This window comes from Pogoniulus pusillus, chromosome 15 (assembly GCF_015220805.1).
Source record: "Pogoniulus pusillus isolate bPogPus1 chromosome 15, bPogPus1.pri, whole genome shotgun sequence".
Taxonomy (NCBI): Eukaryota; Metazoa; Chordata; class Aves; order Piciformes; family Lybiidae; genus Pogoniulus; species Pogoniulus pusillus.
The window spans coordinates 21587651-21613477 of NC_087278.1; the positions used below are offsets into that span (position 1 = coordinate 21587651).

At 46.2% G+C, this 25827-nt stretch overlaps 1 protein-coding gene across 2 annotated transcripts in view; it reads left to right on the plus strand.

Moving 5' to 3' along the window:
• ADIPOR2 (adiponectin receptor 2) overlaps positions 1-25827 on the plus strand; it is a 59622-nt gene that overhangs the window by 24758 nt on the left and 9037 nt on the right. For both annotated transcript variants that reach the window (XM_064155708.1, XM_064155707.1), the window contains exons 2-3: positions 3079-3313; positions 23938-24057. In XM_064155708.1, the coding sequence (XP_064011778.1) occupies positions 3146-3313; positions 23938-24057 (288 nt within the window). In that variant the 5' untranslated portion in view covers positions 3079-3145. The remainder of the gene's footprint in view (positions 1-3078; positions 3314-23937; positions 24058-25827) is intronic.

The window sequence follows — 25827 nt, forward strand, 5'->3', positions numbered from 1 at the left end:
GATGCTTCTCCCAGGCAACCAGCAATAGAACAAGGGGACACAGTCTCAAGTTGTGCCAGGGTAGGTATAGGCTGGATGTTAGGAGGAAATTCTTCACAGAGAGAGTGATTTCCCATTGGAATGGGCTGCCCAGGGAGGTGGTGGAGGCACTGTCCCTGGAGGTGTTGAAGAAAAGCCTGGCTGAGGCACTTAGTGCCATGGTCTGGTTGACTGGATAGGGCAGGGTGCTAGGTTGGCCTGGATGAGCTTGGAGGTCTCTTCCAACCTGCTTGATTCTATGATTCTCAGATGGAGGTTACTGACTCTGTAGTGGAGTTAGCAAAAAGGTGGCTGTACCATCTGCTCTGCTGTCCTAGTGTACATCTACCTTGTCAGGGTGATAACAGCAGTGTGCCATACTGAACTCGGACAGCTGAGCTATCACTTAGCTCTGCAGAGCCTGTTACCTTCTTGTTAGCAGCTTGCTCTTCTGGGGATTGCCAGGCAGCCAAGTGAGTATAATATTACAAACTGCTGCAGCAAAATTAACTGTAGCACATTTGTCAGAGCTGAGAATTATCTTGCAATGATCATTTGTAAATGAATTGGTCCTTGAAAGGAAGGAGTACATTATCGTGGTGATGTTTTGGAGGTGACATTGTATTATGAGACTGCCAGTATAAATTCTCTACATCTTATATCTTTCTTTTGCCTTCCTCCATTATGACAAAGTTCAGCAACTTTTATTGGGCACTAAAATTCCAATCTAATTATGTACACTGGCAAGTTAAAACTTGTTAGATGGGTTATCTTAATGTTAGGTGTTAGTCACATCTAAGTACTTAGGCACTCCAGTCATGGAATTACACAAAGTGATTAGTACAAAAGACATTCTTATTCAAAGTGATTTGGAAGCCTCAGCAAGTGCTAATTCATTATGATGGTTTCTGGCACTCTGGCTGCAAAATGCTTTGGCTGTTGTGCCTTCCAAGGCTACTAGAGACAAGCAGGGACCTCTTGACTGGCTGTCGAAGTAACTACCACAGAGCTGTCACAGGATTGTCAGAGGTGGAAGGGACTTCAAGGATCTTTAAGCTTCAACCCCCCTGCCATGGGCAGGGACACTTTCCACTAGATCAGATTGTCCAGAGCCACATCCAGCCTGACCTTAAAAACATCCAGGAATGAGGCTTCCACCGCCTCTCTGGTCAACCTGTTCCAGTGTCTCACTACCCTCATGCTGGAGAACTGCTTCTTAATGTCTAATCTGAATCTCCTCTAGCTTGGATCCATTCCCACCAATCCTATCACTACCAGATACCCTAAAAAGTCCCTCCCCAGCTTTCTTGTAGCTCCCTTCAGATACTGGAAGTCCACAAGAAGGTCTCCTTGGAGTCTTCTCCAGACTGAGCAACCCCAACTCTTTCAGCCTATCTCCATAGCAGAGGAGTTGCAGCCCTCTCATCATCCTTGTGGTCCTTCTCTGGACACGATCCAGCACTTCCAAATCTTTCTTGTACTAGGAGCTCCAGAACTGGACACAGTGCCCCACCCCAGGTGGGGTCTCATAAGAGAGATATAGAGGGAGATGTCATGTGCAAGATAAATAGGTAACCAATAATACTCTTGAATGAGGGCTCAGAGTAACAGGTTATCATTAGGTCATTTTCTGCAGATGACATCTTTAGCATCTTGAGTTGCATTTACCCCAATCCTCTTTGCTATATTATAAGTGTAAAGTATAGTTACTTCTTGAGTAGAAAGCCTGGGTTATGGTTTTCTGGGAGATTTGCCTGTTTCTGATTGCTGAAGTGGAATTAAGTGTTTAAATCTACCTGGTCTGACTCCTTACAGAGGTAAAGGTACAGACCAAGTGCTAGCAGTAATTGGGAGCATGTTAATTTAAGCAAGGGAGACACATCAGTGTCTGTACTACTGCTCTCCTTGCACTCCGTCTGAAGTTATTTGCTGCTTGAGCTCTGCTTGCTTGCTCTTAACTGAGCAGCTGTACCATTACTTTACTGTCTTAGTATTGGTGAAACTTAGCTCCTAGGATGCCTTAAATTAGTTCATTTGGAAATAGTCTTAACAGGCCAATGCTTGCAAAATGATTTATAAAAACATCCTTGTGCTTTTGTGAATTTACTGTGTTGAGAGCTCACTTTCTATCATCTTTCTGTTACGACATGAAAGTATTGGCAGTTAGAAGATGAGAATTCATTGTCTAGAAGTCTGGAAGTGTGAGGGGTCAGGAGATGCCAATTGACTGTCCTGTAGTCTGGAAGTATGAGGGGCCAGGAGATGCCAATTGGCTGTCCTGTAGTCTGGAAGTATGAGGGGCCAGGAGATGACAATTGGCTGTCCAGTAGTCTGGAAGTACGAGGGGTCAGGAGATGACAATTCTCTGTCCAGTAGTCTGGAAGTGTGAGGGGTCAGGAGATGACAATTCTCTGTCCAGTAGTCTGGAAGTGTGAGGGGCCAGGAGATGACAATTCTCTGTCCTGTGTTCTGGAAGTGTGAGGGGTCAGGAGATGACAATTCTCTGTCCTGTGTTCTGGAAGTGTGAGGGGTCAGGAGATGACAATTCTCTGTCCTGTGTTCTGGAAGTGTGAGGGGCCAGGAGATGACAATTCTCTGTCCTGTAGTCTGGAAGTATGAGGGGTCAGGAGATGACAATTCTCTGTCCTGTGTTCTGGAAGTGTGAGGGGCCAGGAGATGACAATTCTCTGTCCTGTGTTCTGGAAGTGTGAGGGGCCAGGAGATGACAATTCTCTGTCCTGTAGTCTGGAAGTGTGAGGGGCCAGGAGATGACAATTCTCTGTCCAGTAGTCTGGAAGTGTGAGGGGTCAGGAGATGACAATTCTCTGTCCTGTGTTCTGGAAGTGTGAGGGGCCAGGAGATGACAATTGGCTGTCCTGTAGTCTGGAAGTACGAGGGGCCAGGAGATGACAGTTGGCTGTCCTGTAGTGTCAGTTATATACCCTGGGGAAGTCTGAGCATATATGAAAGCAGTTGGTGTAGCTGTTGTGTAGCTTCTAAGCATCCTGCTCTTCCAGCCAACTCTTCCTCTCTCTAACTTCAGTTCTGTCTGTCTTTCAGAGCCAGCACAATCAGCTAAAGCCGAAGCAAGAGGAAAGAGACTGTTCGAGAAGGCTCCAAGCGTCTCATGAATGAACTACCGGAACTCGATAATGCTGGCTCTGCAGAGCCAGGTCTGCGGCTCAGGAAAGGACACATGTCTGGCACTGCAACAACACAGGCAGCCTTTGAAGAGGACACCTCTGAGCAGAGCCTTCTTTTAGTGCAGCCACCTCTGTCTTCTGACCAGGAAAACGTAAGTGTTACAATTATCTATTGCATGGAGTCAGTCATCAGCAAGTTTGCAGGTGACGCCAAGCTGGGGGCAGATGTGGCTGGGTTGGAGGGCAGAAGGGCTCTGCAGCGGGACCTTGACTGCCTGCACAGATGGGCAGAGTCCAATGGGATGGCATTCAATAGCTCCAAGTGCTGGTGCTGCACTTTGGCCACAACAACCCCATGCAGAGATACAGGCTGGGGTCAGAGTGGCTGGAGAGCAGCCAAACAGAGAGGGATCTGGGAGTGCTGATTGATACCTGCCTGAACATGAGCCAGCAGTGTGCCCAGGTGGCCAAGAGAGCCAGTGGCATCCTGGCCTGCATCAGGAATGGTGTGGTCAGCAGGAGCAGGGAGGTCATTCTGCCCCTGTACTCTGCACTGGTTAGACCACACCTTGAGTCCTGTGTTCAGTTCTGGGCCCCCCAGTTTAGGAGGGACATTGAGATGCTTGAGCATGTCCAGAGAAGGGCAACGAGGCTGGGGAGAGGCCTTGAGCACAGCCCTACGAGGAGAGGCTGAGGGAGCTGGGATTGGTTAGCCTGGAGAAGAGGAGGCTCAGGGGTGACCTTATTGCTGTCTACAACTACCTGAGGGGTGGTTGTGGCCAGGAGGAGGTTGCTCTCTTCTCTCAGGTGGCCAGCACCAGAACAAGGGGACACAGCCTCAAGCTGTGCCAGGGGAAATTTAGGCTGGAGGTGAGGAGAAAGTTCTTCACTGAGAGAGTCATTGGACACTGGAATGGGCTGCCCGGGGAGGTGGTGGAGTCGCCGTCCCTGGAGCTGTTCAAGGCAGGATTGGACGTGGCACTTGGTGCCATGGTCTAGCCTTGAGCCCTGTGGTGAAGGGTTGGACTTGATGATCTGTGAGGTCTCTTCCAACCTTGGTGATACTGTGATACTGTGATTTACTAGGAAAAGATAGTTTTGACCTAAGTGTTTGAAACAAGTTCCAGAAATGTGAACAGTAAGCTACAACCACTTTATGCCTGCTAAATAATTGTAATAAACCCAAGAAGATGCCAGAAATATTTGTGTGAATGGGTGTGAACTTGGCTGAAAAGACTCTGTGTGAACTTGGCTGCTGAGCATGAGTTTACCAGCTTCATGTGTTTTCATTCTCCCCTGAAAGAAGTAGGACTCATAGTGGTTTGTTCTGTGCTGAGATACTCTTCATGTCTCAGAAGAGATGTATTTTGTAACTTCCAATTAAGATACATTGAGTCTAGCTAATTGTCATCCAAACCTTGGCTAAGATTAGGTCAGAACAAAACCCCAAACTGTTTACAAGCATACTTGATGATCTGTGTATCTGGGGTGCATGAAGAAAAGTGTGTCCAGCAGGTCTAGGGAGGTTCTTTTCCCCGTCAGCTCTACCCTGGTGAGACCACACCTGGAATACTGTGTCTAGTTTTGGGCTCCCCAGGTCGAGGGACAGGGACCTGCTGGAGAGAGTCCAGTGGAGAGCCACGAGGGTGAATGGGGAACTTGAGCATCTGCCCTATGAAGAGAGATGGAGACACCTGGGGTTGTTTAGTCTAAAGAAGTCAAGTCTGAGAGGGGATCTGATCAGTGTCCATAAATATGAAGGGTGGGTGTCAAGTAGAGGAAGCCAATCTTTTTTTTTGGTGGTGGACAGCAATAAGACAAGGAGCAGTGGTTACAAACTGGAACAGAGAAGGTTTCACCTCCACATGAGGAGAAACATTTTTACAATGAGGGTGATGGATCCCTGGAGCAGGCTGCCCAGAATGGTTGTGGAGTCTCTTTTGGAGACTTAAAAAACCCATCTGGATGTGTTCCTGAGTGGATTACCCTGGGTGATCCTGCTTTTGGCCAGGGGATTAGTCTTGATCTCTGGAGGTCTCTTCCAACCTCTAATGTTCTGTGATTTTATGATCTTATCTTGGACAACAGCAAGTAACAGACTTGTAAGGAAGAGCACAAGGATGGGGAAACATGTTGTGGTACTTTTCCAGGATGCTGTTCCAGCCTGCTGGCTCACAGATCCCTGAGCTAGTGGCAGTGTTTTTGAGTTTTTGGTGTCTGTGCTTTGTAAATGTCTGCAGCCACAGCATCCTGCAGAAAGACGTTCCCACTTCAATCAGGAGCTACATGTAGTGCAAAACCACCTTCTGGTTACAGAGTTCCAGAATGGTCATTAGTGCTTCTCCCAGGATATATGCTGATGGACATCAACACAGTTAAGTGGAAGAGGTGTTCATCTTAGGCTCACTATAAATTCATCATGGCTTAATGGGTGTACTGTATCAGCCCACTTACAACAACTGTAGTTTTAGCCAGAGCAAAACTACACTGATGTTGCTAATGTAGACTTCTAGGCAGAAGAGTCCTGCTGGTGCTGTAATTTGATTTGCCACAGCTTTTGGGTGTGTGCATGGACCACCAGCATGATTCAACTGATATGAGAACCTGTCATAACTTGAATAGTTTCAGCCTTCATAGAATTCAGTTTCAAGTGTCCTTGTAATAAATTAGAGCAGATATTTAGAATTACAAAACACATTCTGTTGGAAGAGACTTCCAAGCTCATCCAGTCTCAGATCTTCCACCCAGCACCAAAGGGTCAGTACTAAACCATGTCACTAAGTGCCAGTTCCATAGGCTGCTGAAACACCCACAGGAATGGGGACTCCAGCACCGCCCTGGGCACACCACTCCTATGTCTGAGAACCCTCTCTGGGAAGAAATATTCCCTAGCATCCAGCCTGAACCTGCCCTGCTGCAGCTTGGAACCATTTCCTCTGTTCCTGTCCCTTGCTATCAAGCAGCAGAGACTGCCCCCTCCTTGCTCCAATCTCCCTTCAGGGAACTGTAGAGAGCAATGAGCTCTGCCCTCAGCCTCCTCTTCTCCAGCCTGAACGCATTTAGCTCCCTTAGGCCCTTCTCCAGACTCCTTGCCCTGCTCTGGACATGCTCCAGCCCCTCAATGTCCTTCCTGTGGTGAGTGGCCCAGAACTGAACACAACACTCGAGGTATGGCCTCCCCAGTGCTGAGCACAGAGGAATGATCCTCTCCTGTCCCTGCTGGCCACAGTGTTTCTGCTCCCAGCCAGGATGCCATTGGCTTTCTTGGCCACTTGGGCACTGCTGGCTCATATTTAATCCACTGTCAACCACAACCCCCAGGTCCCCCTCTGAGTTGCAGCTTTCCAACTACACATTTCCAGGTGTGTAGCTTATTATGAGGTGGTTGTGACCCAGGTGCAGAACCTGGTCCTTGGCCTTGTGAACCTTCATACAATTAGCCTTGTCCCATGGGTCTCACCTGTCCAGATCTGCAGTAAATCCTCCCTACCCTCTGGCAGATGGACACAGCTACCCAGCTTGGTGTCATCTGCAAATGTACAGAGGGTGCCTCAGTCCCCTCATCCAGATCATTGATAAAGACATTGAAGAGGACAGGCCCAGTAGTGAACCCTTGGGGATGCCACTAGAAACTGGGAGCCAGGCAAGGCACTGTAAGTTGCAGTGGTATAACTTGTGTAGGACATTCTCAGTATCAGTGTCATGGGAAATGCTCAGAGTATTTAGCCTTGTGTTGCATGGAATGTGATACAGCATGTGTCCAAGATGCAAATTCTTACCCAGTAACTGAGCTTGCTACAAGAGGAGTTGAGTTGTACTAGCAGGTATTTCAGACACACAGTATCTTTATCTTGATGGCATTTGGAATAATCTTTTTTTGGAGGCTGTTTTTATTCTTGTCTCTGACTTTCCTGCTTGAGCAATGCCAGTAGCAGCCTTCCAGTACCTGAAAGGGGCCTACAAGAAGGCTAGGAAGGGACTGTTTACAAAGGGCTCTAGTGACAAGATGAAGGGCAGTGTTTTGAAATTAGAGAAGAGCAGATTTAGATTCATGGTGCAGAACTTGTTCCTAACATCCAGAGTGGTGGGACACTGCAAGAGGTTGCCCAGGGAGGTGGTTGAGGCCCCATCTCTGGAGATCATAGAATCATAGTATCCACCAGGTTGGAAAAGATCTCCAAGATCATCTAGTCCAACTTATCACCCAGCCCTGTCCCATCAACTGGACCATGGCTCTCTTGGAGTCACCTAGGCACACTGCTGGCTCATGTTCAGCTACCATCCACCAGCACTCCCAGGTCCCTTTTCTCCTGGCCGCTCTTCACCCACTCCTAAGGTCAGGTTCGACAAGGCTCTGAGCAACCTGATCTACTGGAAGATTCACCCACTGACTGCAGAGGGGTTGGGCTGGATGAGCTTTGGAGGTCCTTTCCAACCCAAACCATTCTGTGATGCCACAGCAATTAACAAGTTACCTGTTGCCTGCAGATGGATAGCCCAAAGTACAGGCTTGTGATGTATTATGTTCTAGAGTTCTTTCTGTGCATTTGCTTAGCTAAACAGAAATTGCTTGGCTCAAGTCAGTGTTTAATTTTAGATTTTTGGAAATAAAATGAAGTCCTCATTCTTTGGTTTTCAGGCTTCTTAGTATGTCTGCATCGAGGTTTTCTTGTTTGGTTGCTTTCATCCTTATGTGTTTCTTTTCTGGTGGCTCACTACAAATACTTAGCTTTCTTTTATGTGATGTCTTCTCTCACTCTCCTAAAATGCTGTCACAGAATTTTGCTTTTGCTGTTTGAAACTTGCTGCTGTGTCTTGAATGTCATTGTGTTCTCTGCTTTGTGGCCACCTGCTTTTCTCTCTTTTCAGCCTAAGCTTTTATTCCCATTCTCTGCCATATCTCTTAGGTTTTTTTTCCATCCTTGTTAAAAGGTTGATGATTCAGATGGATTATCCTCAAAACTCTGCTGACAAAAGTACCAGTATTAGCTTGCCAAACAGCCTTTATTAGGTGGCATACTGCAGTGTTCTAAATAATCTGGGAAAAAAAACTTGCACTCTATCTTCCTCTGTATTGTGTCTGCCTCAGAGCAGCTGTTAAATGCCAGCTAGGATTCATAGGATCACGGGATGTTAGGGGTTGGAAGGAACCCAAAGAGATCGTTGAGTCCAACCCCCCTGCCAGAGCAGGACAATACTATCTAACACAGATCACAGAGGAACACATCCAGACAGGCCTTGGAAGGCTCCAGAGAAGGAGACCCCACAAACTCTCTGGGGAACCTTTTTACCCTTACAGTAAAGAAGTTCCTCCTTGTTTTGAGGCAGAACCTCTTTTGCTGCAACTTACACCCAGTGCTCTATGTCCTGTCACAGGATTCACTTTTTGACTCTACTGTGCATTCTGGTTATGTGCAGCTGCTTCAGCAGAAATGACTTACTAGTTCAAAAGCATGATCTTCTTCTGGTTTTGAGGGAGTTTCTCCTTCAGATAACAGTAACAGAAGGTTATTGTTCTTCCCTGGATGGCAGCAGCACTCAGGCACACATGCTAAACATAGCCTTCTACAAGGACACATGAGGTGCCCGCTGCATTAGTGTTCTAGTGGCTAAATGCAACCACATTTAAGCCAATGGTAGCTATCAAGAAATTCCTGTGTTGGAGGAGGAAAGTGAATTGAGAGCTTGATGCTGGAACAACTGTGGTCATTTAATATCCTTCTACTGGCAAGCTAATTCTGTTGACTTTCTTGAATATGATAATATGGATGGATCCTAAGAGATGTGAGGCTTCCACAAAATTCCCTGGGTCTAAGACTTGAGTTACTAATGTAAAAATATTTGTATTTCTACCCGGTGATAATATTGTTTACTTTTTTGTTGTCTCTTACTCCTCTTCATTTATCAATGCAGCTCCTTGATTTGCATGAAATCTGCCCCAGACTCTCCAAGATAAGATTCTTTTCCTCCCACTTTCTCCTTCATTTGTAGGAGGAAGCAGTCTGAGCAGTAGTTGGTTTTGGTGAATCATGTTGTTAATCATTTCTAAGGAGCTGTGTGTAAGCATATTACTGTATTCAGAGTTATTTTACCATCTCCAGCTTGCACTGTGTACTGTATTTTGCATTTTGGCATGCTAACATTTTGGTGATCTTTAGTTCTAAAGCCATCTTCATGTTAAAAAGTGGAGGTGGTATTAAGAAATCAGTCCTAGGCCTAGAAACTGTTTTCTGTTTTTTTTTTTGTCCCTGGCACCAGTAACCCACCTGGGTAATTGCTGAAAAAACCTCCTAAAGATCCTGCTTTTTGTGAATGGTAGCATTCTCTGCAAAAGCTCACTAGCTGAATGGAGCATGCTTGGCCAAAATAATGATGAAGCAGCTGCATCCTTTTGTCAGCTCTGTTCGTCTACCAGCGTTGTAATGATGCTGATGAGAAGCGTGAGCCGGCAATGCGCCTTTGCAGCACAGGAGGTCTACCAGGTCCTGGGCTGCATCAAAAGCACTGTGCCAGCAGGGTGAGGGAGCTGATTGTCTTGCTCTGCTCTCCTGAGACCCCCTCTGCAGCTGCTGGAGCAGGTCAGAGGAGGGTCATGGAGATGATCATAGGACTAGAGAACCCCCCCTATGTGGATGGGCTGTGAGATTTTGGGCTGTTCAGCCTAGAGAAAAGGTTACACCCTGGAAACCTTAGAGATGGCTTCCAGTACCTAAAAAGGGCCTGCAAGAAAGCTTGGAAGGGACTTTTTACAAAGGCTTGTAGTGATAGCATGAGAGAGAATGGATTGAAACTTGAAGAGAGTAGATTTGGCTGAGATATTAGGAAGAATTTCTTTGCAGTAAGGGTGGTGAGACACTGAAGCAGGTTGCCCAGGGAGGTTTTAGGTGTCCCCTCCCTGGAGGTGTTCAAGGCCAAATTGGATTGAGGCCTTGAGCAAACTTGGTTTGGTGGAGGGTGTCCCTGCCCATAGCAGGGAGGCTGGAACTAGATGATCTTCAAGGTCAGTTCCAACTCAAACCTTTCTATGAATCTAAACCTAGTATCTTTTTACACTTGAACCTCTTAGTCTGTATCTTATCTCCTAACTCCCTTCTGGAGTGCATACACATTGACAGATTATCTCTGTCTGTTCCAAAGATACACCTTTTGCTATGGTGTTCAAACATGCAGTTAATGTTGTGGCAGATGAGTGGGGTACCCTCTGTGCATGAGAAATAGTGACCGCTTATTTAAACATTAAAGATCTGGTGGTGAGAGGGATCAGGCAAGCTGCATAGATTCTACTCTGGTTTTGGATTTTATTCTCTTTTTGGAGAATGAATCTTATCAAGAGCAACCCAAGGAGCTGAGGCTGTTTAGTTTGAGGAAAGGGAGGATGAGGAGAGACCTCATGGCTCTCTACCTGAAAGGAGATTGTGGAGAGGTTGATGCTGGTATCTTCTCACAGGTAATTAGTGATAGAACAAGAGGGAAAAGCCTCAAGCTGCAGCAGGGCAGGGTTAGACTGGACATTAGGGAAAAAAATTACCTAGCAAGAGTGATCAGGCACTGGAATGCACTGCCCAGGGAGGTGGTGGAGTCACCAGCCCTGGGTGTGCTTAAAGGTCATTTGGATGTGGTGCTTGGGGATGTGGTTTAGGGTGAACCTTGTAGAGTAGGGTTAGTGATTGGGCTTGCAACCTGAATGCTTCTGTGGTTCTCACTGCTTTGGAGTTAAAACTTTTCTCCTTTCTCTAGTTTACATGTGCTATGTCTGGGCTTATAGGGTGTTCTTCAGCAGGTTTTTCCTCATACCTAGCCTTTTGGACAGCACTAGTTCTGCTGTCCTGAATCTTGTGTGTCTTTAAACTACCTTTGTAATTACAGCTGCGATAGTTCCTTAAGAAATCTTTCTTACTGTGGCTTCAAGATGACATAATGAGTTTCTTGTGACTTATAACCTGATGAATGGTCTCTTTATGCAGCCCTAAAAACCTATGTTGACTCTTTCCTTTTGTACTTCAACCTGCTAGTGACAGGGTAGGTAAACAAAAGAAGCAGTTTCTTTTGCCTGTATTCCAGTCCTCCAATGATGATTCCTTTCACAGAATCAACCAGGTTGGAAGAGCCCTCCAAGATCATCCAGTCCAACCTAGCACCCAGCTCTATCCAATAAACCAGACCATGGCACTGAGTGCCCCATCCAGTCTTTTCTTGAACACCTCCAGGGATGGCAACTCCACCATCTCCCTGTACAGCCCATTCCAATGGCAAATGACTTTACTGCAGTTGAGCTGCATTGTGAAGTTGTCCTGTGTGGCACCAAAAAGTGCTGATGAAATGGAGACCTGTTCTAATCAAGAGTTTAGGAGATGTGTAGCTTTCAGTGCTCTGAATGGCCAGAAGAAATTTGGGCAAATACTCATCTGCATTGCTTCTTGGGGAGCATAGGTTTAGAGTTCAAGTGGAGCTTATGACAAATATAATACATGCATGTAGCTCTAAGAGTTTTTCCAGACATGAAGGAGGGAGGTGGAAGGTTGCAAGAGATTTTCAGGTATAAAAAGAAAAGCTTTAGAATAGTTGGAAGGTGAGCAGATGACTCAAGGCTCTTGGCTTGGATCATAGAACTTAGCCTGTTCTATGCCAGAAGTGTGTACATATTGACTACAAAAACAGGTTGCAAAAAATAGTTATGGTATTGAGAAAGGGCTATAATATATTCATGGGATTGTCAGCTTCTCTTTATGCTGCAAACTGGGTGAAAAAGATTGAGGTGAAGTCTTGAAGGCCAAAGGTAGGTCTTTGAGTCTTAAAAGATATTCTGCAGCTGATACTTGTAAATTCTAATTGCTTTGAGTTTTTCCTTTAGAGATTTACTTGCAAGTTTCTTACTCTGAAACCGTTTAGCTGTTGATATTTTGGAGTTATGGTGTAAAACTTGGCATCTGTTTCTGCTCTTCTTCCTTCCTGCATTACATTACAGGCTATGTTGGTAGAGGTCTTTGGAGTCTATGGTAGAAGCTTGGCATAAGAGAGCTTCAGGTCCCAGCAAAACGTGTTTGCCTGTTTGGCTTTTTTAAAGCAGGTTATGTTCAGAATTTGTTGGTGTGTAAAATTCTTTATCATTCCTGCTTTTCCTCCTTTTTTGCAAAGATATGCTAGTCATAGAATCAACCAGGTTGGAAGAGACCTCCAAGAGCATCCAGGCCAACCTAGCACCCAGCCCTAGCCAGTCAACTAGACCATGGCACTAAGTGCCTCATCCAGGCTTTGCTTGAACCACCTCTAGGGATGATGACTCCTCCACCTCCCTGGGCAGCCCATTCCAATGCCAATCACTCTCTCTGCCAACAACTTCCTCCTAACATCCAGCCTAGACCTCCCCTGGCACAGCTCGAGACTGTGTCCCTTTGTTCTGTTGCTGCTTGCCTGGCAGAAGAGCCCAACCCCACCTGGCTACAGCCTCCCTTCAGGTAGTTGTAGACAGCAATGAGGTCTGCCCTGAGCCTCCTCCAGGCTGCCATTGGCTCTCCTGCCTACCTGGGCACACTGCTGGCTCATCTTCAGCTACTATCTACCAGCACCCCCAGGTCCCTCTCTGCCTGGCTGCTCTCAGCCACTCTGGCCCCAGCCTGTAGTGCTGCTTGGGGTTGTTGTGGCCAAAGTGTAGAACTCTGCACTTGGCCTTGTTCAGTCTCATCCCATTGGCCTCTGCCCACCCATCCAGCCTGTCAAGGTCTCTGCAGGGCTCTCCTACCCTCAAGCAGATTGTTTTGGAAGCATGCAAATTGGCCTTTTTCTTGAGGATGAAAGAGCTCCACACCTGAATTTCTTCTTCATCTGCTGTCCCAAACACTGGAAGTATTTCACTCAGACTGTTAGTCACTGAATTCACTGCTTGCATCTAGTATCTTTCCCCATAAATATGATTTTTAATTTGTTTTTCTTCCAAGGAAAACATTTTTGGATACACAGTGCAGAGTATCTTAAAAGTAGCCCCACTGAAACAGCACAAAAAAATGTGATACATCTATGGAGATGGTTTCCAGGCTTCACGCTCTTGAATTGGTTAAATGCTGATTCATTCTTCACTTTTGGTTGTTGTGCCTAGTTTATTAACAGGCTTCTAGAGCTTGAATGCCTGCAGAAAAGACAAACTGATGACCCAGCCAGCCCTGAGTAGAGAGTGTTCTGCCCAGAAGGCTGATAAAAGGTGGGAAATGTCTCCAGATCTCTCTGCCCTGGCTCCCAGAAAGCTCTCGTGGGAGTTAATGAGAGAGTTACCATAGCTTATAGCTCTCTGAGTTGCTGCTGGGTTCAGCAGCCTGCTATGAGTCTGGGGAGCCTTAACCCTTTGAGAAAGGAAGGAGGCTTTGCCAAGAGGGGTGGTAGTGGGTGGTTGCTCTGCTGCGTGGGGTGGTGGTGGGGCTCTCTGCCAACTTTCCTGCCTGGTAGCTGGTTTTGTAACTTGCTTGCTGTGCTATGTGGTGAAACGAAGAGCAGGAGGGAGTGGTGTTTATAATTCCCTGGCACAACTCTTTCTCTGGACAAAGGTTAGATTGCACAGCTTTTGCCTTTGCTGTCCTGGAGATCATGCCTGCCTGATATGGTCAGGCCTTCCACAGTGATGTAAAAGTGTTGTAGCAGTGAGTTAACTTGCATCTTCCTCCAACTGTTTCATATTGTTCAGTATATTTGTTGATGATCTGGACCAGGGGATTGAGTCCAGCATCAATAAGTTTGCAGATGGCACCAAGCTAGAAGCAGGTGTGGAGCTGTTGGAGAGTAGGAGAGCCCTGCAGAGTGACCTTGACGGGCTGGATGGGTGGGCAGAGGCAAACGGGATGAGATTTAACAAGGCCAAGTGCAGGGTTCTGCATTTTGACCACAACAACCCCAAGCAGCACTACAGGCTGGGGACAGAGTGGCTGGGAACAGCCAGGCAGAAAAGGACCTGGGGGTGCTGGTAGAGAGTAGCTGAAGATGAGGCAGCAGTGCCCAGGTGGCCAAGAGGGCCAGTGGCATCCTAGGCTGGCTCAGGAGCAGTGTGGCCAGCAGGACAAGGGAAGTTATTCTGCCCCTGGACTCAGCACTGCTCAGGACACACCTTGAGTGCTGTGTCCAGTTCTGGGCTCCTCAGTTCAAGAGAGATGTTGAGATACTGGAACATGTCCAGAGAAGGGCAAGAAAGCTGGTGAGGGGCCTGGAGCACAGCCCTGTGAGGAGAGGCTGAGGGAGCTGGGGGTGTGCAGCCTGCAGAAGAGGAGGCTCAGGGCAGACCTCATTGCTGTCTACAACTCCCTGCAGGGAGGCTGTAGCCAGGTGGGGTTGGTCTCTTCTGCCAAGCAAGCAGCAACAGAACAAGGGGACACAGTCTCAAGTTGTGCCAGAGGAGGTCTAGGCTGGATGTTAGGAAGTTGTTGGCAGAGAGAGTGATTGGCATTGGAATGGGCTGCCCAGGGAGGTGGTGGAGTCACCATCCCTGGAGGTGTTGAAGCAAAGCCTGGATGAGGCACTTAGTGCCATGGTCTGGTTGACTGGCTAGGGCTGGGTGCTAGGTTGGACTGGATGATCTTGGAGTTCTCTTTTAACCTGTCTGATTCTATGGCTCCATGACTGTGCTCCCACATTAGGCACGTTTCCTGGCTCTTTGCTTATTTTTGGACAGCATTCTGTTCCATAAGCCCAGCATGCTTGTGTTCTTTTTCCACTGTCAGGGTTAACAATGACAGAGGAGCAGGAAACCGCACATGAGAATTTTCTGTTGTAGAAGCAGTTCCTACAGACTTTTCCCCATGGGCTGCTGGTAAGCACATGTGGGCACTGATGGCTTTGGCCCTGGTCAAGCATTGGGTGTTGACAGAAAATCAGCAGTTGTCACTACCTAGGGATTCAACAAACCATTTTGCCTCAAGATACTTAAGAAGGGAGCTAGTTGTAGTAAGTGTGTATTAGCAAGGTTGCTGAAGCCAAAATGTGCCTCTGTCCTAGGACTGTTTGCTAAAGGAGTGTTACATGTCAGTGCTTGTCTTTAATGAGTGCCAGCTAGCAGTCACCCATGACCAGCTGTATGAAACTGTTTCCAAGTGCTGTGGTAAATGGAGTGTAGCTTTCCTAAGAAGGTGACCTGCAGAGGAAAAGTACTAAACTCCAGGAACTTTCAAGAACTTAACATTTTGACCAATAGGCTGAAAGGGTCTTTGGCACAGAGCTCTTGAAAGACCTTTTTGGTCCTGTGACAGCAAAGCCAGCTTTGCATCCCCTGCTCAGAGGGTGAATGTACTTAGCTTTTTGGATACAGTGGTGTGTCTGTGTTTACAAGCCTGTAAGATTAAGAGAGAATGTAAACTCTAAATGACAGAATTGTTGTTTTAGAGTAACTTGCCATGTGCAGAAGACAGTGGAATTTTTTTTAAGGTGCTGTGTTGTTTCCACTTTTAGTCCAAAGAACAGAAGCTAAAGTTCTGAGAAATATGCAGAAGGCTTTTAGGAGGCATGGCATGGCACCACCTATTGCTGCTTTGCCTTTATAAAAGCCTGGTTTATAAAGGGTCAGTTGACAGAATGGGCACAGAAGAATTGCTGAAGAAAGCAGTCTGGCTAGCTGAAAAGGATGTCACAGGACTGCCATTGGAAAAATAGTATTGTTATGGTAAAGCCTTGAATGGATCTTGGCCCTTGTGCTGAGTGCTTTCAAGTTCCTGAGTTTGGCATGCTGCCCCAAGAAACATTAAATGACTCCAATGTCATCTTAAACACTATAAATCATTCATCTGAGGAGATCAAGATGAACAAGAGCAGAAACTCCCAAGATGTATCTAGACTTTATGACCTCAGTTTAATATGAGGGATAGCAGAGGTCTTGCAAATGCAGTGCAGGATGCCCTGCTGGAAAGCAGCTCCATGGAGAAAGACCTTGGAGTCCTAATGGGCAGCAAGTTCTCCACGGGACAGCAATGTGCCCTTGTGGCAAAAAGAGCCAATGGTGTTTGGGGGTGCATCAAGTAAAGTGTGTCCAGCAGGTTTAGGGAGGTTCTTCTCCCCATTTGTTCTGCCCTGGTGAGACCTCACCTGGAATACAGTGTCCAGTTTTGGGCTCCCCAGTTCAAGAGAGATAGGGCTGCTACTGGTGAGAGTCCAGCAGAGAGTCTTGAGGTTGACTGGGGGACTTGAGCATCCTGCCCTATGGAAACTGAGAGCCCTGGGGCTGTTTAGTCTGGAGAAGAGAAGGCTGAGAGGGGATCTGATTAATGTCCATATATATCTGAGGGATGGGTGTCAAGTGGAGAGGTCCAAGCTCTTTTCAGTGGTTTGCAGCAGCAAGACAAAAAACTCTGGATACAAACTGGAACATAGAAGGTTTCAGCTCAACATGAGTCGAAACTACAGTGAGGGTGACAGAGCCCTGGAACAGACTGCCCAGGGGGGCTGTGGAGTCTCCTTCTCTGGAAACTTACCAAACCCACCTGGATGCATTCCTCTGTGGACTACTCTGGGTGATCCTGCTTTTGGGAGGGGGGTTGGACTGGCTGACCTCTGGAGGTCCCTTCCAACCGCTAAGATTCTGTGATTCTCCTAAGTTGCATTTTAAGATGTGAGTTGTAAGTGCTGAGTCCTACAGCATCCCATTGCAGTGTTGATCCAAGGTGTTTGCTCTTTCTGAATTAAGTTGCCTTGTTACAATGATGGATTTGTACCAAGGCAGAGTTCTGTTGGGACACAGATCAAAAAGAGTGAGGAAGCATTCTGAAGGAGGTGACAAGAATACTGGAACAGATTCAGTCTACATCATGTGTTACAAATTCCTGTGATGGTAGCTTTAGGGCACTGGTGACAGGCTGACAGTGAACTGGCATCACAAACAGTTTAACTTTGAGACATGAGACTGCACTAAGCCCAGAGCTTAAAACTTAGGTGGGTATGTGCATGGTCTGGTACACCCTCAAGTAACTGAGTGATGACTCTGTCCAAAAGGGAAATGTAACACAGAAGGTGCTGCCCTTTCTGAGTCAGACTGGTGTTGCAGTCACTGGTTAACATGTATGCTTCATGTTCTGCATTAAAGCCCATACATGCAACCAATAATTAAAGTCAGATTTCTGAATGTGCATTCCTGAAAGCAGCTGTGAGCCTTGACAGTACAGCAGCCTGTTGAAGTGATCATCAGTTGAACTTCCCTTAAATATGCCTTGCTAGGTTCTTAGGCTTTGTCTCACTGCTAAACATTACAAAAAGGAGGTCTGGAGATTATTTGGCGTCCAACTGATGTGTCAAAACCATGAGTCATAGAAACTGTTGTGTAGACGTTCTTGGTAGAATGGCAGTTGATGCTCCCTTTGCACTGGCTTGAGTTCCTTAAAGCTTGGTTATCAGAGCTAACTTTACTATCTGATAGGAAACTCCTCTGGCAAAAGTGTAATGAGTAGCATTGGACCAGCTGATGAATCCAAAGAATCATAGAATCAACCAGGTTGGAAGAGACCTCCAAGCTCAGCCAGTCCAACCTATCCCCCAGCCCTATCCACTCAACCAGACCATGGCACTAAGTGCCTCATCCAGGCTTTGCTTCAACACCTCCAGGGATGGTGACTCCACCACCTTCCTGGGCAGCCCATTCCAATGCCAATCACTCTCTCTGCCAACAACTTCCTCCTAACATCCAGCCTATACTTTCCCTGGCACAATTTGAGACTGTGTCCCCTTGTTCTATTGCTGGTTGCCTGGGAGAACAGGTGTGCTAGAATCAGTATAAAAGCAGGTGGGGATGAGGGAGAAGAGGACCACTTTGAGTAGGATGAGTGTCTTGGGTAACTTCATTCAAATCTCTTTTATGCTGGTTTGTGCACTCTGATGAGCACAGATTGACATTTGCTAGCAAATTTGGAATCTTCAGTGCTAGCAAGAGCTTGCTTGTCACCTGTGTAAGCAGTAGTGCAGTCTCTCACATTTTTTATGTCTCTTTAAACTGACATCAAGGGACTCTAGACCAGACTTCAAGAAACTGTGCTTTTGCTATCTGAATTCAGAGATCACTGCTTTCTCAAAACTGAGAAAAGGCTCACAGGGGTCAGAAGGGACCTGGAGATCTTTGAGTCCAACACTCCTGCCAGAGCAGGACCATAGAATCTAGCACAGGTCTCACAGGAATGCATCCAGATGGGTCTGGAAAGTATGCAGAGAAGGAAACTCCACAACCTCTCTGGGGAGACTCTGTTCCAGTGCACTGTGACCCTTAGGTTGTCTGGAGTCTTTCTCTTCTGTTGTGACTTGACTTGTGACAGACTTTCCCATGGCAAGGGCATTAATAAACAGTGTGTCCATGAACAGAGCTGAGAGTGATAGTATAAAACCTGTTAATCTGTGTGAGAAGGATAAGCTGCTACAGTGGGTAAGAGAAATAAATGGCATTTTCTAGAGCAAGTTTTTACTGCAGCTTTCTCTCTAACAGGTCTTTGGCTATGTGGGCTGACTTTTTTGGACTGTATTCAGGCAACTTAGGCACTCCAGTAATGGAATGACACTAAGTGATTAGTGCAAAGCAGAGAGATTCTTATTCAAAGTGATTCAAAAGCCTCAACCGAGTGCTAATTCATTGTGATGGTTTCTGACTGCAAAATGCTTTGACTGTTGGCTACCAGAGTCAAACAGATTCCTCTTGACTGGCTACTGAAGTGACTACCACACAGCCATCACAGAATTGTCAGGGCTGGAAGGGACCTCAAAGATCTTCTAGTTCCACTCCTGCCATGGGCAGGGACACCTCACACTGGATGAAGTTGCCCAGAGCCACATCCTGCCTTGCCTTAAAAACATGCAGGAATTAGGCTTCCACCACCTCCCTGGGCAACTTGTTCCAGTGCCTCACCACTCATGCTGAAGAACTTCTTCCTAATGTCCAATCTAAATCTCCCCTCCTCTAGCTTGGAACCATTCCCTCCAGTCCTATTCACTACATGACACCCTAAAAAGTCCTTCCTCAGCTGCTTTGTAGCCCCCTTCAGATCCTGCAAGGCCACAATAAGGTCTCCTTGGAGCCTTCTCTTCTCCAGACTGAAGAACCCCAATTCTCTCAAACCCTCTCCATAGCAGAGGAGCTCCTGTCCTCTGCCAACTAGATGTGAATTGGTTTTTTTTGAACTCCTGTGTCACTGCTACAAGAAAGTGAGATTTTAAGGTTAAAATACACTTATTAATGACAGGCACTGTGCAAGTGGGTGTTAAACTTTAACATCCTAACTGAAGCGCACTCTGAAGTTCTTGTTTAGATGATGATCTGTCCCTGGAAGTGTTGCCTGGATCTCTGTACAATGTGATATAATTAAGCCTAATTTCTACATTTTATCTCTTTTTTTCCCCTTCTTGTCTATCACTTTTCACAAAAGAATGGGAGGAAAACTTCCCAAACTGAAGTGAATATGGATAAACCAGTAAAACTCTTTTTCTTCTGGCTCCATTCTGCAACTTAGGATGCATTTATACCTTTAACATTCTCTGAATTTACAAAGAGTGGAGAATTAAGATTGAAAGGATTGTTTAGCATTGCCATAGAAATAAGTGTCCAGACATCCTAGGCTGTAAGTATACAGCAACCACCATTTCTGCTCTGTAAGAAAGCCTGATTACAGACATTGCAGCACATGTGCAGCAGAAGAATGACAGCTGATGACTGCAACGAGGTAGCTTGTTACAAATGATGAGGGTTAAATCTTCAGAGCATTTTAGAGTGTCTTTCACAGCATTATTTGTTCACATTTTGAGAGTGCTTTTAAAAGGCAGTAAAATAGATGATGTCAAAATATCTGAAACATTAGCAGAGTGAAAATTCTTTTGACCAATGGTTCAGAAAGCACAAAGGCAAACAATTATTCTGGAAGCACTTGATTCAGGATCATAGAATGGTCTGGGTTGGAGTGGACTTGCAAAGCTCATCCAGTCCAACCCCTTCTGCACTCAGCAGGGACATCCTCATCTAGATCAAGTTGCCCAGAGCCCTGTCCGACCTGCTGCCAAACAGGAGTGCTTCAGAGGGCATAGGTAGGAAGCACAACTCATGGTGCACAATGTCATTGTGGTGGTGGAGGATTTGGAATGCTGATCTAAACACACAAGGGGAAAGAGTTTCTTTCACCCATGCACAAAACAGCGCTTCACATTTCTCAAGTCATCAGGGCAGGAAAAATATGAACCTTACAGTACAGATCAGACATGAATCACAGAATGCACTGAGTTGTGAGGGACTTTCAAAGGTCATCTAGTCCAACTCCCCTGCAGCAAGCAGGGACATCCCCATGTAGATCAGCACTCTTCCTGTGCTGTAGTTTCCATCCCTTGCCCCTTGTCCTGTGCTAGGGCACAAGTGAGCAGAGGCTCTGCCTTCCTTCCTGACCCCCAGCCCTCAGCTATTTATAGACATTGATCAGATCCCTTCTGTCTTCTCAGAGTTAAGAGAGGATGGATGTTCCAGAATGGACCTCACTTTGTGTCCTTAGCAAAAACAGGCCTGAGAAGCTGAGCTGCTTTTTTCTTTCCCTTGAATGCTAATTTTGTAGTTTAATGGCAGGAAGGAGATAGTAAAATCAATGCCATTTTCTGGCAGTAATCTAGACTATATATGATGTGAATTCTTTTTATCACTAAAAGAAGCTCAGTAATGATTTGTTTGTAGGCACATTGCCAAAGTGCAAAGATTTTGGCCTAGTTCATAAATAGCTGTGCTCTTCAGGCTGTAGAGTCTGCTCAAATCATTCTAGAAATGGGAGTGTATGGAGTGGAGGAGTTGAACATTTTTTGGCTTTGAGTCACTGGGCAGACTGCAATGAATACAGGCTTTGATTCTGGGAGGAACCTTTTATTTTCCTTCAGTCCACTCAGTTTTGTAACTTGAGGGTTGCTAATTTGTTCATCCCATTCCAACTGACCATTGTGTGGTGCTGGGGGAGAGGGTTCTCAGCCTTAGCAGTGCTGCTTGTATCAAGCACACTGAAACTTAAGCACCTGCCTTGCTGTTCTGTAGGGCATGTTCTGGGAAAATGAAGATTTCTTTAGTTTGCAGAGTTGTGCAGATCATGATAAAAATCTTAGCCAGCTTTCCATGGCAGGGAGCTTGGAAGGACTTTCAAAGATCATCCACTCCATCTCAATCCATTTTATGTTCCTATGACCTTGAATTAATTATTCATCATGGTGAAAACTGAGAATCCAAACCAGAGTGATGCATTAGTAGAAAAAGGCAGTAAAATGAGGACTGTGAGAAGTAATGTCAGTGAATGTTGGTGAGTCAGAATGAACCTGAAGTTATATTTTCTTAATAGGCTTTCTGCTCCAGCAGGATGTATGCCTATTTTGGAAGGGTATTGACCCTATTTACATCCTGGTGTTGCCTGATGCCTTTCTCAGTAGAATTAATGGAATGCTTTAAGTAGTGAGAGTGTATTCAATACTACCTTGTACTGATGCAGGATCTGGCTAGAGCTGATCAATATTTATAGCACTCACCTGTGATAAAATATGAAATCCTTGCCCAGACTTCCTCAGTAGGGACATAGAATCATAGAATCAAGCAGGTTGGAAGAGACCTCCAAGATCATCCAGTCCAACCTAGCACCCAGCCCTAGCCAGTCAACCAGACCATGGCACTAAGTGCCTCATCCAGGCTTTGCTTGAACATCTCCAGGGACAGCAACTCCTCTGCCTCCCTGGGCAGCCCATTCCAGTGGCAAATCGTTCTCTGGCAGCAACTTCCTCCTAACATCCAGCCTAGACCTCCCCTGGCACAAATTCACACTGTGTCCCCTTCTTCTGTTGCTGCTTGCCTGGCAGAAGAGACCAACCCCACCTGGCTACAGCCTCCCTTCAGGTAACTGTAGACAGCAATGAGGTCTACCCTGAGCTTCCTCTTCTCCAGCTCCCCAGCTCCCTCAGCCTCTCCTCACAGGGCTGTGCTCCACGCCCCTCAACAGCTTCGTTGCCCTTCTCTGGACACCTTCCAGTATCTCAACACCTCTCTTGAATTGAGGAGCCCAGAACTGGACACAGCACTCAAAGTGACATGGGCTGGAATGATAAATGAAGATAAGTGGACAGTACAAGGGACATGAATCATTATGTGCAAAGGTTTAATTAGTCAATCAGATTGTGCTAGAGTGCGCAAGCAAGAGGTTGTACACAAAGTGTGAAGGATGAATTCTGGGCAGGGTTCTGCACTTTGGCTATAACAACCCCATGCAGTGCTACAGGCTGGGGACAGAGTGGCTGGAGAGCAGCCAGGCAGAGAGGGACCTTGGGGGATTGGTTGACAGCGGCTGAATGTGAGCCAGCAGTGTGCCCAGGTGGCCAAGAAGGCCAATGGCATCCTGGCCTGGATCGGGAATAGTGTGGCCAGCAGGACCAGGGAAGTCCTCCTGCCCCTCTACTTGGCACTGTTAGGCCACACCTTGAGTCTTGTGTCCAGTTCTGAGCCCCTCAGTTTAAGAAAGATGTTGAGGTGCTTGAATGTGTCCAGAGAAGGGCAGCAAGGCTGGTGAGGGGCCTGGTGCACAGCCCTGTGAGGAGAGCCTTAGGGAGCTGGGGTGTTGAGCCTGGAGAAGATGAGGCTCAGGGTAGACCTCATTGCTGTCTACAACTACCTGAAGGGAGGCTGTAGCCAGGTGGGGTTGGGCTCTTCTGTCAGGTAACCAGTGACAGAACAAGGGGACACAGCCTCAAGCCGTGCCAGGGCAGGTTTAGGCTGGACGTTAGGAAGAAATGCTGCACGGAGAGAGTAACTGGTGTTGGAATGGGCTGCCCAGGGAGGTGGTGGAGTCTCCATAAATTTTGTGGGTGTTTCTTGGCTTGCTCCTAAGCTGCTTAGCAGCTTTCTGTATCAAGTCTAAAGGGAACAAACAGTTCATCTTGGAACCTGGAGCACGGATTGTTGTCCCTGATGGGTCTTGAGCATTGTAGCAGGCTAACATGAAGGTAGAAGTTTTGCAGCCCTTCCCTGCTGGTTTTTGGATGTTTTCCTAAATGGAAAGCTAGAGTGTATCATTCACAGATGATGTGGTAACTCAACATAGGCTGGAAAAGTACTAAACTTTGTTCCAGGAATTAGTGGTGTTTATCAGCTGAATGTCCAGGCTCAGTGTTGTCTTTTGGTTTTATCTCTTGGTACACCCTGGGACTATAGATACCTTTCAGTATTTGATTTTTGCTTGAAGCTCTGACCTCTGTTACTGCTTTCTTTTGCTAACTTCCTTTTGTCAACCTGCCAAAAGATTCATGCTAGTTTCTAGAATACCTTGAAAGTCAAACAACTGGGTAAATGTCCACTCTTGAATTATCAGCTGAACAGCAGTGCCAGGTAAACAGAAGAGATCTTCAGATTTGAACTAAGAGTTGAGGTTGAAGCATTCACAACAGGGTAAATGGATTCCTCTTCATGTCAGACATGTAGAGGCATTCAGGCAGGCATGGTGATACTGAAATGTAGGAAGTAATCCTCCCTTAAATGTGGGCAGGCTGCAAGCCCCAAACTTCCTATCTAGGCTTCACTGAAGTGTAACTTAGAGAAGAACACTGCTTGCTTCCAAACCTGCTGGGAACCTGTGCAGAATGGACAAGCTGTATGAGTTGTTCTCAGACACCTCAGTAGTTTTCTTCTGCTGGTTCTTCTGAGTTCCTCCTCCAGTGCTGTCCAAGGGAAGAAGGCCTCTTTGTTTGCCAAGACCTCACATCAGCTTTGTATGGCTAATGCTCCTTTTCTTTGTTCATCTTTCTACAGAGCACTTTCTCATTTGCTTTTTCTCTCCCCCCACAGTGTTCTGAAGAGAATAAACACAACGATGAGTCACCTCAAGAAGATGAAGGCTTTATGGGTATGTCACCTCTTCTACAAGCCCACCATGCTATGGAGAGAATGGAAGAATTTGTGTGTAAGGTAAGTGCCTGTGGAAGTTGTTGTCTTCAGTGAGCTCTAGTGGGCCACAGACCATACCTGCAGCAACTGTGCTGCTAACGTGAGGGAGAGACAGGTACACACCAGCCCTAAATGGACATCTCTTGTTCTAATTAGTAACACAGCAGCTTCTCAGGATCTCAGTCTGTCATAGATGAATAAATTGTAAAGCATGGAACAACAGGGAATACAAATGAGACTCTGAAGCTGATGGGGCAACTGAGGAGTCTCTCTCAAAACACCTGTTAGAGCAAAGCAGAATAAAAGCCTTCTGCTTCAAGGAAGCTTCATTTACAAGGGCATTTTTTTTTCAGGTTTGTTCATACTTGCAAATATTTTGTTTCCAGCACCATTTGCATCTGTTGTAGAACAAGATTTATCCCTTCCTTGAAAAGAAAAAAAGGCTGTGTTGAAACTAAGTAAATCAGTGTTAGGTTGTGTAACTGCTGACCTTGGCTCAGCTGTTGTTATTTTTTAGAGCCATGGGGCTGTATCAGTGCCTGGGCCCTCCTTTTGCAGTGGAAGGAGTGCTGCTCCTTTCTACACCTGTTCCTGCTGGCTTTATGAACTGCCTGATGTTTTTACAGAGCCACCCTAGTGACTTGATCATCTTTTGTGTGAGGGTTGTGGGCTTTTTTATTTGGCAGTTGGCTTTGTGGCTTGTTTGGGTGGCAACTTTCCCCTTTTTAGATGTTATGCAGGGCAGACTGTGTGTAATGAATTTGCTCCTGCTGTTCCTACCTCAATTCAAATCTTTGATTCATGAAGCAACCCAGTTATTTTCTCCTGTAATGTATTTAAGAACCCAGTCTTTAACTGGGTTGATTGTTCTGATGAGTTTCATTTTTTTCCTTCTATGAAGGAGTGTGGAGAATGAATGCTAAAAATTCTGGGCTCCTGTTGTTGAAACTGAAATAAGAATGTAGCTTTCTAAACTTAGTGTTTCAGGATCCTTCAGCCTCGCTGCTGTATTACTAACCAGCCGACCAGTCCAAGGAACACTGCAGAAACAACCCCGGTACATAAACCAATTCCCTGCTAACCTTCTGCTTGGCAGTGCTGCTCCTGATGCCAGACTGAGGATCACATGTATCTTGTGTTACTGCAGAGCACCTGTGCACACTCTTGGAACCAGCTGCAAGAACAGATGTGTGCACATCCACTCCCCCCTTACAGAAGAAATCTTATGGGACTAGGAGTTATGGATCTGTTGCCTTAACTGATCTGCCACTGTTTGTTTTGGGAGCATGTTTGGTTTTTCTTTCCAACCTGGATAAGGGATCAAATGCTTCTCATTGAACTCTGAACTCTTGGCTACTTGATGCTTTCTAGCCCATAGTGGTGCTGATGGGTAGTTGTTTTGCCAGACTGCCTTGAATGCTGGCAGATGTGTGATCAGGTTGGCTTGTGCTTGGAAGAACAGGCTCTTTGTTCTTGGAAAGAGCTAGGTGTAGGTTTCTTCAACAGGATGGTGTGAAAATAACAGAACGTGAATTAAATGTTTTCCCTTCATTAGCAGGAAAAGACCCAATAGCTCTTCTAGTCAATGAGACACTGAAGTATTCCTCTCTTTGGTGGTGCAGCTGTTTTGACCAGGGACCAGTGACTTAAGCATTATATTTCAGATGTGAAGGCTCTTCCTGAGACATGTCTCATCAGCCCTTTTCTGTGCAGTGTACTCATAGATTGACAGTTACTGAGTGTTCTGACTTGTTGGCATCCATCAGTGGAGCTCAGGTCCCTGCACTTAAC